Genomic DNA, 13034 nt, shown 5'->3' on the forward strand with positions numbered 1-13034 from the left:
ACATGAATTCATGTCCTCCTGTGTTCCATGAACCGGCACATCATAGAAGGAATCCCCAGCAACTATTTTGGTCCTAAAGTCCTTGCTCTAGACCTACGCTGGAATTTCTTTCTGTCTTGTTCTCAGTGCTCATGCTCTCAGGCTCTTTTTATGCTCCTTGAACTAGTTTTCTACTGTTGCTATAAAAAAATGACCACAAACTAAATGGCTTAAAATAAAACAGATTTATCGTCTTACAGTTTGGGAGGTAAGAAGTGTGGTGTGAGTCTCACTGGACCAAAATCAAAGTGTTGGCGGGGCCGCGTTCCTTTCTGGAGGATGAAGGGGAGAATTCTGTTTTCTTGCCTTTTACAGCTTCTAGAGGCTGCGCACATTCCTTGGCTCACGCCCTACTGCCTTCATCAGCAAGGGCAGATTCAGTCCTTTTCACATTGCATACTCTGACCTCCTCTTCTGCTTCCCTTTACCGCATTTAAGGACCCTTGTGATTATGATGTGTCCATCCAGATAATCCAGGATTGTCTGTTTTAAAGTCAGCTGATGATCAACCTTAATCTCATCTCTTACCTTAATTCTCTTTTGCCGTGTAATGTAGCGTATGTATTCATAAATTCCAGGATTAGAATGGGACCATTATTCTGCCTACCATGTTCCTCTTCAATTATTCCTTGCCTTTCAGACTTAAACAGCAGCAACACAGTACTCCCTGCAATAAACCATGGTTAGGTTCTATTGCTGGCAGACTCCCGCAGCTGCCTCAAATAAATGATCGTCCATTTAAGCTGAATACTGAATTTGGCAGCAGGGAGGGGGAGGTGTGCGTGCAGCCCGTATTCATGGCTTCACTCCTGCCACCTGGATACGATCAGCATTTTAGGCCACAAACCTTGTATCCAGAAGCAACTTCATTGGTAAAATGGTGGAAGAGACAATAGTAACATTATGATTTCCATTCCTCTTCACTATGGATCCAATTCTGGCACAGCCTCAGGATCCAAGCTTCATGAGAAGGCACAGAGCTTCAAGGGTTCTCTCTCTTCAAAGGTCCTCTTTCACTGTTGCCCTTTTTGGGAAAATCCAAAGTGGCTGTAGGGTGAAGGAAAAACTGTTTATGCTAATTTTTTTCTCGTTGCATTTAGGACACTTTAGACTCCACTTTTTCCTCGCAACCCATACTATCATTTAAGGGTTGATTTTTTTTCTCCTCATCTTTGAAAATACTCTTGCTAGTAGACATCTTCTCTGTCTTTCCACACCCAGATGAGGTACTTGCCCCAAATGTGGAAGCTGCAAGGGTGTCTCTCTTTCTAACCATCACGGATTTATTTTACTTGGGAATTCAGTTCATTAGGGGCTCCCTCCATCTACTGTTTTTTGCTAATGCCACGCAAAATATGATTTTAATTTTGCTGAGGTTATTACTTTTACCATTGGTGTAAAAGCATTTCACATTCTTCTATATCCTAACCTTGGAGTGGAAGAAGGCAAAGCTATTGTATCCAGGCAGATTCTGCTGCACCCACACCACCCTGACGTTCCAGGACGTGGGGTCAGAGCCCATGCTTCGGTCTTGGCCTTTAACGCTACAGAGCATTTCAAGTGAAGGAATATTGTGTGGGTTTCAGTGCTTTCCAATAATATTAGATTAAATTAATTTTCTCAGTTAATTTTAGATTAATATTCACATTTAGGTCAGGAGAGTTGAAAAACTGCCTCGTGTTTTTTCCTTAATTTGAGGCAAATTTTAATAATTTGCCTGACTTTTTGGGGAAGAGTGGTTTGTGGTTTGTGGTTAAATCGCATTCTAGTTTTATAGCAAATGGATATTTCTTCACTCTTCTTCTTTATTTTTGTCCATTTTGGTAGATTTTTCGAAATAAAATGAGTCACTCACTTTTTCACTTCCACTTTGAAGATGTCAGGCTGAATTCTGTTCCATTATAAACTGTTTCCTCCCTCCCTCCTGAACTACGCCACTCCACCCCATCAACTTGATTCTTATAGACTTTCCCTTTTATCTTTAATTTCAAAAATATTATTTTTTTATTTTTTTGTCATTATATTTGGTTCTTGGAATATCTTTTTGGTAAATACACATGACTTCCCACTGCCTTGAAAAAGTAATTTCCATTGTACTTTCTACAATGTGTTGTTTTTTCTTCAATGTATTTTTCTTGCAACTGTATTTTCTTTTTCGATATCTCTTTACCAAATAGTTTAATTTTGATCATTTTTTGTCTCTACTCCATGTACTTGTATCTCTCTCATTGTTTTCAAATGCATTTTAATTTTTTTTGAAAATTTCAGAGAATTTCAAAATTTTACTCTGTATCATGGAAGATTTTATCTTCATTACTGATCTCAATGGGAATTTAAATATGTTATTTGCTTTTTATTTCTTTTTAACTTTCTTCTTGAATTTTGTTATAGTCATTAAATGGGAGATTTGAAGACTTTTCTTATGTTCATTGTAATAAAGTTTTCTTTTAAAAACTATCTATGTTCTCTGCCTTTTGAGGGTAATCTACCTTTCCTTATGTTCCAGCATTTGGGAGCTCCTGATAATGACTGCACAAAATGAAGTCTGTGAATAAATAGCTTGAGTGGATCTCTCCGAGAGCTCCTCACTACCTGTCTGGATGCTGGTAGAATCTCTGATCTTACACTGAAGGAAAAATTGATCCACTACTCTCTAGCCAAATTTCTACAGCAGCATGGCACACTGGTTAAGAGTGTGATCTCCAAAACTTGACCATCTTTTTCCTTAATCTGAGGCAAAATTTAATAATTTGGCTGACTTTTGAGGGAAGGGTGGTCTGTGGTTTGGGGTTAAATCATATTCTAGTTTAATCGTGAATGGATATTTCTTCAGTGTTCTTTATTTTTGTCCATTTTAGTAGATGGACCATTTTTGTCCGTTTTAGTCCTCATTCTGTTACCATTAGCTGTGTTTGGCCAGTCATTTCTCCTCTCTGTGCCTCACTTTCCTCATCTTTTAAGTGGGAGAATAATAAGATCTATCCCAAACGTTTATTGTGAGGATTAATTAATTCTTAATTCTTGTAAAACACTTAGAACTGCCTAGAACATAGGAAATGTTAGTTAATATTATTTTCTCTCAAATATCCTATATTCGGACTACCTCTAATCCCCTCTCTCTTTGTTCCAGCCATAATGAACAATATGAAATTCTCTGACATTTTATGAGATTTTTCTATCTACTTATGTTTGGATTTTGTTGCTGTTTGGCTTACTGTTTGTTTTTTTAATAGTTGGCTCGAGACTATTGGACTCTTTAAGGATCAGGTCAATCTTACTTTTGATTTCATAGGACACAAAACGATTGGTTTAAACGAATCTACTATCTTGTTTTGGTTATTAATTTTTTAAAATTTACATTCTCATTTCATCCTCAACCTCCATTCTCGTTTCCCTTTAGCACAGGTCGCCTTTTCATTGTACTTGATGGTGGTCCTTTAGTTCCTGGATATTCTTGAAAAATGTGTATGGCATGTAATGTTCATTAATATAAATGATATTGTGATACAACTCTCAACCTTTTATTATTTTTATTTAGTTGGCACTATGTTTTTAAGATCTCTCAATGTTGATGGGTAGATACCAATCCATTGCTTCTGAATCCTACACGATATTCTATGGAGTAAAATTTGTTTTACCATGCTGTGCCACAATACTCTACATTACGATGAATATCTTTGTACAGGTCCCCTCACGGACCCATGTGGTAATTAGTCTGGCACACATACCAGGAGCAGAATTGATTGATGGCAGGATATTGCTAAGTAGCAATGAATTGGTAATGAGTCACCAAAATGGTTGTGTAAGTCTATGCTCCCACCAGCAGTGTGTTAAGTTCCTTTATTCCTGTTAGAAAATGGAAGTATGCCAAATGGTGGGGACAACTCCTGACTCTGTTAAACTTTCTAATTTTGTCAGTCCAATGAGGGATAAATATAAATTATATCATAAATTGTCTTAATTTTTACTTATTTCCATCTTGAGCTTGAATATCCCTGCATGTGATTTTTAGCCTTCCGGCTCCCTTCTGCTACACGCGCAATTGGAAAGAGTGGCTATCGTGTTCTTTTTGGTTTGGTTGCACAATGTTTCCTATTTCAGGCCTTCACATTTACTTCCTTTACTTCCTCATTTTAAAATTAACAGGTCAGAATGAACAAGAGGCACTTAAGTGTGCGTCAGCAAACATGGGCCCTTCTCTGCAAGAATGTTCTTAAAAAATGGAGGATGAAGAGAGAGACCTTGATGGTATGGTTCAGAGTCTATGCCTTCTCATTTTTAGCAAAGGAAAAAGTACTTTCTCTAGCAGTGCAAACACTTTATCTTCATTATTTAATGTTTTACATCTATTCCATTTCTAACTACAAGTTGGATTATTTTTTAAAAATTGTGGACTTTGCTATTATTTCAAAGAAGATTCCTTTAAAATATGTCATTATTATATGTCTTAGTGGAGGCATTTTAAATAGAGTTCCTATTCAGAAATTCCCTGGGAAATAAAGTCACATCTTCATACTGAAGAGACAACAATTCTTAATATCTGAATTCATTGAATCTCCTGAAGGAATAGGAACAGAAGTTCAGGGTCAAAGTCGAAGAAAGAGGGAGAATTTAATTCATAAAGTAATCCAAAGTTTAAAAAATCACTCAAATGATAAATTGTAGCTCTTTCACACAATTGTACTGTGGATACAGACAATGCCAATTTGAAAGAAATAATGGTCGTATAAACAAACAAGAAAAGAAAGTGACATTTTGAGCTTTTGCTTCTATTAAGATAGTATACATTTTCTTCTGATCATAAGAATGAATACATGTGCTTTGTGTAGAAAATTCAGAAAAATATAATAAATAAGTTTAAATCACTCATTAGATACCATAGTTCAAGGGTTGATAGATTAACATTCAATCTCATGAGCATTTGTGTGTGGGGCAGGTATTGTGTGTGTGTGTTCTTTCAACAAATACGTATTGAATGCTTGGATTGGCAGTGAATAAGATATACAAAAATTCCTACATGGAATAAGGTTTACATAAATATAAAAGTTGAATTCTACTCTATATAGATGTTTTCCTTTCAACTTTTAACTCTTTTTATATAAGCATTGTATCTGTCAGTTTATCTATCTGGATAGATTAGGTATAGATATAGACCAACACCCGTAGCTAGAATCAGATCATATGATGAATAAGATATACACCTCTTTTAAAGGCCACATGTTTAGAATTATAGCTAAATAATAAAGTTGTTATTGTCACTGGACTTCAAATGCATTCTGTGTATTTCCAATTCCAGAATGCTGTCACAGTGATGAAGACTTTTAAAATTCCTTCTTATGAGCAATATTTTGGGACTATCTTCTTCCACATGCAGGCAGCAGGAGATAAAAATATGACCTTGCTCCTGTTGATGGAAGTTGGTTATCTATTTCAGGCCACCTAACATTTCTTCATCATTGTCACTCAGGTGTCAACATGACTCTGATCCATTGTGCCATTCATGGAGTGATCCAGCCTTTAACATTTGCATTAAAGTATGATAAACTTAGACTCAATTATCATTGTAATTGATGCTACAACTCTGTCTTGATGGATGATGTGCATATTTCAAAACATGCAGATTAACGGACAAAAGAAAACCAAGACATTTAAAAACTGGGAGGGGGGAAAAATGGAACCCATGCTATATAACAGAACTACATGTTTTAAATTGTTTGTGGATGATCAATTTGTCGTTGAACCGCTGTTGATTTGCTTCCTTTTTCTTTCCTTGCTGTCTAGGAGTGGTTTTTCTCATTACTTCTAGTACTGTTTGCATACCTGTTTTCCTCCAATTTACATCAAGTTAATGACTTTCCTCAGTTGCCTGCAATGGATCTGGGACGTGTAGATAATTTTAATGATTCTAATTATGTTATTGCATTTGCACCTGAATCCAAAACAACCCAGGAGATAATGAACAAAATGGCTTCAGCCCCGTTCATGAAAGGTATGTTCTCTGGCAGTTCGTGGTAATTTCCTTATTAACAAAATACACAAATTCATTTTGGGATTTCCTTGATAAAGTGTGTTAAATGTTCAAGTTTCTAGATTTAATGAACAAAATTAATGCATATTCCTTTCCAATAGCAAGGAGACTTTCTTACTCTATTTACTAGTCTCCTATTTAGAAAATTTATGTTAGAAGAGTTATCCTCATTACAGTCTGTATCAAAATGAGATAGTCCAGGATTATTCAAGTGTTTGTTTGCGAGAAGATTCTGGAATGATTGGGCAGTGGTGACAGCATGGTTTTTAAATCTCCCCAAATACTCATATAGAAGTTGAGAGAGAAACTAGACAGAAAAACCAAGAAATCATGGGTAATACTTACAACAAAACTAGGTGACAAGGAGTTCCCTCAAACCCCAAAATATAAGTGATTGGAGGAGAAGTACTACCAGTCAATAGGCCTGCATGGTATCTCTCTCTGGAGTGGTGAGAGAGCAAAGGAAAGCAATGGGGGTATCTGATGGACCTGAGAAGAGAATCAGAACACCTTAAGAGAGAACTAGTAGCCACAGCAAAGCAGAGAAGGCCAACTCAAGAACAGCAACTGAAGCCATCTTCAGTAACTGCATTGGTGGTGTAACATTAGCATGTTATTCTGTGGCTGCTATATATGTAAACTGAGATATATCAAATAAGTAATCATGGAATAGTTGAATTTTCTCACCCCTGAGTTCTTGAAACACAAGTCTCAGCACGGGAAGAAAGGAGATGCAGAGATTTAGGACAGGAAATTTACAGGGTGAGGAAACTTGTCATTCCAGATAGCTGGGAAGTCATTGAGAATGAATAGGTTATGTCAAAAGCACTCGGCAGTCAACTTAAAGACACTCCTACTGGTCAAGGTTGGCACCATTGCACTTCAACAAGAATAATAAGTGCAATGATTTGAAACTCATCCAATGTGTATTTAAATCTATGCCTTCATAATGATATCAGAAGAAAAAAATTGCTGAGCCTTTAAAGGGTGATAGGAAATCTGTTCTTACTATGAAATTTGTAAATAAAGGGGAAATAATAGTATTTATCCCATAAGAATTGTGCTGTTGCATAACCAGATGATTGAAAGTACTGTTTTATAAACATTTTCTACTAATAAATGAAAAACAAATAATGGAAATAGAACATCACCACTTTGAAACTCCCATTGAATTAACAGATCTAGGCATCAAGCAGCAGTGGCTGCTAATATCTCAAAAAGAGAAACAATCAGAAATTATGACATATTGATGAAAGAATATACCACCTACAGTCTTGCCAAAAGGATTGGACCTGAGCCTGATTAAGCCTATGGATGCTGTTGCCAGACTGCAGGAAATACAGAGGACAAAGGAACATGTTGAATTGCATCAGGAGCCCGCATTCAACAGAATCCACATAGTGGGAATTTATATGGGTTAAGTGGCCTGGGTTTGATCAGTAACAGTCATTCATTGACATTTTATATTTTAGAATAAATGAAGTCTCTTGAGAAAATACTCTCCAAATTTAGCAATTTTACTCTGTCTTTGGAAGTTTGGCCACGTTGACATGAATGTCAAAAGGAAATGTATATTATAATTATAGTATATATTTATAATTATAGTATGTATTTTAGCTTTAGATAGGTCTGTGTGTACCTGAGTTTATATGTATGAATCAATATTGCTATTATTTCAAGTTCATTGTGGTTTAAATTACTGGTTAAATAGTTTATTTGGAAAGGCGTAATCTATTTGTGATAAAAATGATTGCCACATTGCACTTCTGATTTTATCTAATGTCAGAATCTCTCCTCCAGGTGTGAGTCTCTTATTTAGGACCAGCACTGCCTTTAGTTAGTTAAAGAAATAACTTTAACATAAAGTAGCTTCAACATAATCAAATATGGCATGCTGTCTTTAGACCGTATAGAAATCTTCTTACTTAACTATTCCCTTCTTTCACACGGCAGGAAGAACAATCATGGGCTGGCCTGATGAAAAAAGCATGGATGAATTGGATTTCAACTATTCTGTAGATACAGTGAGAGTCATCTTTAAGGATACCTTCTCATATCATTTGAAGTTTTCCTGGGGAGGTAGGATCCCCAAGATGAAGGAACACAGAGATCATTCAGGTAACCTTTCTGTTAGAAAAAACTTTTTTTTTGCTATCATGTCGTTAGTCACAAGGGGGCGTATGTGATAGAAGTTTACACAAACGCACAACACATGCTTCTAATTTCTGAACATAAGCGAGATTCATTCTTATTAAATAAAGCTTATATTCTTAAGCACATTGTTTACTAAGAAATTTTATTTGCTATTATTCCTATGTTACTCCTAAGTAAAACTTGCAGAAAAGGCTCTTGTTCAATGATTCCCAAATATTAAACAAACAAACAAAAAAATTCAGTGCTTTTTTGGCACAAGAAACAGAAGAGCAAAGCTCAAAAAAAAATTCTTACCTAAGGGGAAGAATTGTAAGATTGAATGAAAAATTATGGAGAACAGATCTGAACAACATTAATAAAGCAATTCTGGAGCATCCTCCTCGGGTATACTCTGCAGTCCTCACTTGAGAATCTTACCATATGCTATATTATCATGGACTTGGAGTGCATTTTGGAACATTCGAACTTTTGATTTTTCCTATAACCAAGACTATCCCATCCCTTCATAATAGCTGTGTTCTTCTTCTTTTCCTAAAGCTCATTGTCAAATAATGGATGAAAAAATCACATGTGAAGGATCAATGTTCTGGGAGAAAGGCTTTGTAGCTTTTCAAGCTGCCATTAATGCTGCTATCATAGAAGTGAGTAGTAAGTTAAAGGAACGTAATTGCATTGTAAATTAAATTTTGATGGATGGTGATATAATGGATTATCCTATGTTATCATTTAATTAATTTATTCACTTAGTTAATTTGGCACAATATGCTGAACAACTACTATATTTAAACCATCATGCAAAGCACTGAAGATCAGGAAATAAATAGAACATGGGCACTTTTCTCCAGGGATCCAGGTAGTGGGAGACTAGAAATATGGATAAACAGTAGTAATAAGAGTTTAGGTTCCATGATGGAATTATAAATGATCTGATAGGCAAACGATGAAGCAGAAGATACTCTGATGAGAAATATCAGAGAAGACTTACTAACCGAAGTGACATTTCAGCTGAGACTTCAAGCTTCAGTAGGATTTTATCCTGAGAAGATGGTGAGTAGGGACGTTTTAAGGAGTTAAGACAAAACCCGGAGTCTTCTAGGAACTACAAGGGGACAGATCATGATGGCCATATATATTAAATGTGGAATGCACATAATTTCTTATAATTGAGACAAAACGCATGAGATTATAATTAACTTAATGATAATTTCTTCATTGATGTCTTTCTCAGATCACAACAAATCATTCAGTGATGGAAGAGCTGATGTCAGTTACTGGTATAAATATGAAGATATTGCCTTTTGTTGCCCAAGCAGGGATTACGACTGATTTTTTCATTTTCTTCTGCATTATTTCTTTTTCTGCATTCATATACTATTTATCAGTCAATGTTACACAAGAAAGACAGTACATTAAGTCATTGATGACAATGATGGGACTTCGAGACTCAGCATTCTGGTAATTGACATGGCTACAATCTATGATGCAATGTAATACATGGAACAAGTTAGCTGGGTGGACTCTCGAGACCTGTAAAGTATCATATTCATTATATTTACCATATTGATGATCTCATAAAATAGTGCATTATAAGTGAATGGAGTAGATGGACCTATGGGCTTGGTAAATGAAACTTACTTCTTTGAATTAAAGAAAAAGCCTGATCCTATAGACTGCTGAAATCCAGATCATTAAAGAATACTATTGATGACTATTAGTCAGCCGGTTACCATACATGGGTGAACCCACATATATAAGACTTTGAGGTTTCTGTTTGATGAAATATATGTTTTAGACAGTTCATTAGAAAGGGTGAGTGATTTTGCCCCACGTTGAATGTCACCATTTTTATGACACCAAAGGAAAGAAGCCTGTTATACTTTTTAGGCATAAGAGCTTTCTTTAGTGGGGTATCGCAGAATAGTAAGAACACAGCCCTGGGAGGCAGTAAGTCATGGGTCTTCTTCATCTAACCTTTTAGTAGCTGCCACCTTGAACAAGTTACCTAATCTCTTTAAACCTCAGTTCTCTTTTCTGTGAAACATTGATAATAATATCTCTCTCATTGGCCATGAAGATTAAGGAAGCGAATGTATTTAAAATGCTTTACATTGAGCTTGACAAAAGTTAAACCCTCAATATTAGACAGCAGTTGATAGACCTTTGGGAAGTATTATGGCCTAAAACGACACTAGGTGCAGATTAAGAAACCAAGGATTGAATCCCCAGTTAGCAACAAAAATTTTTAATGAGTTTAGCCAAGGGATGCTTTTGAGACACACAGTGGTAAAAGCATACATCCGAAGTCAGAAAGCAGTGGTTTGAATTTCCCCTTTACATACTGTGATATTGTTTTCAATGTTAAACAAGATTTGTAGAATATACAGAATAGTTCTACATATGTGCCACGTAATCTTTAAAAAAATGGTAGACTCTGTTGAGTAGGAAGATCTCACATTGTTAGTGCTGCCAATTTACACCAAATTTATTTATTTTTCCATCAGAAGTGTTCAATAGACTGAATGAAAGAGTGGATAAAATGGATTGCTGGTTTGGTCTGGAATAGGAGTTTTCTCCGCATCTCTTTTTGTATTTACATTCTGTAATTCAATACTGAAGGAAAGTTTGGTCGCCATATTTTAAAAAATAATGGAAATGTACAAAGTCAGAGAAAACTAGCCAATTAGATAATTTAAAAAAGAAACCAAATATATCCAATGAAGCAGGGTTAAGAAAAATCAGGTCTTTTTCCTATAAGAAAAGACTGTGACATTCTATTTGTACAACACAGGAACGAAATTATGGGGAGGTTTATATAACACAGAGAGAGAAATGATTTCAGAACAGAAACGTGTTGTGCAAAGGGAATCATTACAATGAAGCAAGAATTCCCAAAATGTGATGGCATTTTTCCTCTTTGAATAAAAGAAAACTAAGTGTTCATTGTGGAGCTATTATAAACCGGTTGCCATATTAAACCCACAAAACACAACATTTCATTTAATTCTCTATTATTTTTCAGTAGATGATAAGAAAGTTTAAAGAGATGAAGTTACTACCTCTCAGGATCGTATAGTCACAGTGTAGGAGAGAAAGTTTGAACCCAGACCTGTATGATTAGAGAGTTTATTCTCTTTCCCCTATAAAGAACTTTCTTTCTGTTTCTTTGACATTGGCAGCAAGAAAAACGTATCTTCATATCCATCTGCGTATCTATGTCTTATGTCTATGTGTATATCTGTACCTATGTCTAATCTATATCAGGGGTTGGCAAACTGTGGTACGTTTTTGTACAATCTGCAAACTAGAAATGCCTTTTACATCTGTAAATGCTTGAAAAAATCAAAGGAACGGTAATAGCATGTGGCACACAAAATTTTACATAAAATTTAAATTTCAGGGTCTACAAATAAATCGTTATTGGAACACAGCATCTGCTTGTTGCTGTGACTGCTTTTGAGCTACAAAGGCAGGGTTGGGTAGTTGCAACAGAGACCATAAGGCCTGAAAAGCCTAAAATATTTACCATCTGGCTCTTCAGAGGAAAAATTTGCTGATTCCTGCTTCATTGTGGTTTTTTGTCCATGGTGTTGATACAGTTACTTTGCTGAAATAGGAAGTCCAGACCTAACAAATGGTCACAGATGTCTTCCCTGAAAACCTCTCTCCGTTACTCTCATTTTATCACTCAGTTTCTTTCTTTCTTATTTTGCAATTAGCTATCTATTTTACGTGTTTACTTGTTTATTGCCTATCTTCCCCTGTAGGATACAAACCTTAGGGGCAGAGAAATTTTCCGATTTATTAGCTGTTGTATTATTCCCTTTGCCCTTGGTATATGGTAAGCTTCACAATCATTTGCTGAATAAATGAGTGAATGAGGGGATGAAGTACCAGCATTCTGAACTGTTGCTTTGTTTCTGTGCTAGGCTCTCCTGGGGTTTGATGTATGCTGGCTTCATCTTTATTATGGCCACTCTGATGGCTCTTATTGTAACTTCTGCCCAAGTTGTCGTCCTAACTGGCTTCATGGTGGTCTTTGCTCTCTTCCTCCTCTATGGTTTGTCTTTGGTGAGTTGGTGAATTTAGTATCAATCTCTCTCTCTCTCTCTTTGGACTCTTTCTGAGAAAGCTACCCATCATTTCTCACTGATTCTGGCCACTCTTCTTCTGTTTTGTTTGCAGTGTTTGCATGAGATAGTATCTGGGTTGGGGTGGAGTGGGTGAAATATAGTTTTGTGATATGAAATTCTGTTTATTATGCTGTTGATGATTCTCAGAGAATTACATACTACCTGAAGTTTTTCTCTCCTCTCAGATAACTTTAGTTTTCCTGCTGAGCGTGTTGGTAAAGAAACCTTTCCTTACTGGGTTGGTTGTGTTTCTCCTTATTGTCTTTTGGGGGAGTCTTGGATTCACTGCGTTGTACAGACATCTTCCTGCATTTTTGGAGTGGACCTTATGTCTTCTTAGCCCTTTTGCTTTCACGGCTGGAATGGCCCAGGTAAGAGCTAATGTAACTATTCCATTTTTTAAAAAACAGATTCCCTCTGAATTATTCATGCTACGTGTGCTAAACATTAAAATTTCCCACCCACTTTTGTAAAGATACACACTGAAGAGATATGAGAGGATTTTATTTTTCTCTCTCAGTATAATTAGTTTTCTTTTACATCACTAAGTATAAGCCAATACTCCATTATTGATGTGGTTCAGCTTTTACTTTTAATGGATTGTCCAAAAGAACACTTATCAAATTTAATGCTCAGGAAACATGGCCCTTAATGTTATTGAAAATGTTTGAAAGTCAAGAATT

The 13034-nt window shown here is 35.9% G+C and overlaps 1 protein-coding gene across 6 annotated transcripts in view; it reads left to right on the forward strand.

Moving 5' to 3' along the window:
* Positions 1-13034, forward strand: part of ABCA9 (ATP binding cassette subfamily A member 9) — a 65215-nt gene that overhangs the window by 2045 nt on the left and 50136 nt on the right. For 5 of the 6 annotated variants that reach the window (XM_070561521.1, XM_070561523.1, XM_070561522.1 and 2 more), the window contains 7 exons: positions 4186-4287; positions 5821-6028; positions 8021-8185; positions 8759-8862; positions 9450-9676; positions 12148-12289; positions 12537-12722. In XM_070561521.1, the coding sequence (XP_070417622.1) occupies positions 4192-4287; positions 5821-6028; positions 8021-8185; positions 8759-8862; positions 9450-9676; positions 12148-12289; positions 12537-12722 (1128 nt within the window). In that variant the 5' untranslated portion in view covers positions 4186-4191. Of the gene's footprint in view, positions 1-2545; positions 2646-4185; positions 4288-5820; positions 6029-8020; positions 8186-8758; positions 8863-9449; positions 9677-12147; positions 12290-12536; positions 12723-13034 lie in introns of those variants that run through there. The other variant, XM_070561520.1, reaches the window with a different exon arrangement.

The sequence above is a fragment of the Equus przewalskii genome, chromosome 10 (genome assembly GCF_037783145.1).
Source record: "Equus przewalskii isolate Varuska chromosome 10, EquPr2, whole genome shotgun sequence".
Taxonomy (NCBI): Eukaryota; Metazoa; Chordata; class Mammalia; order Perissodactyla; family Equidae; genus Equus; species Equus przewalskii.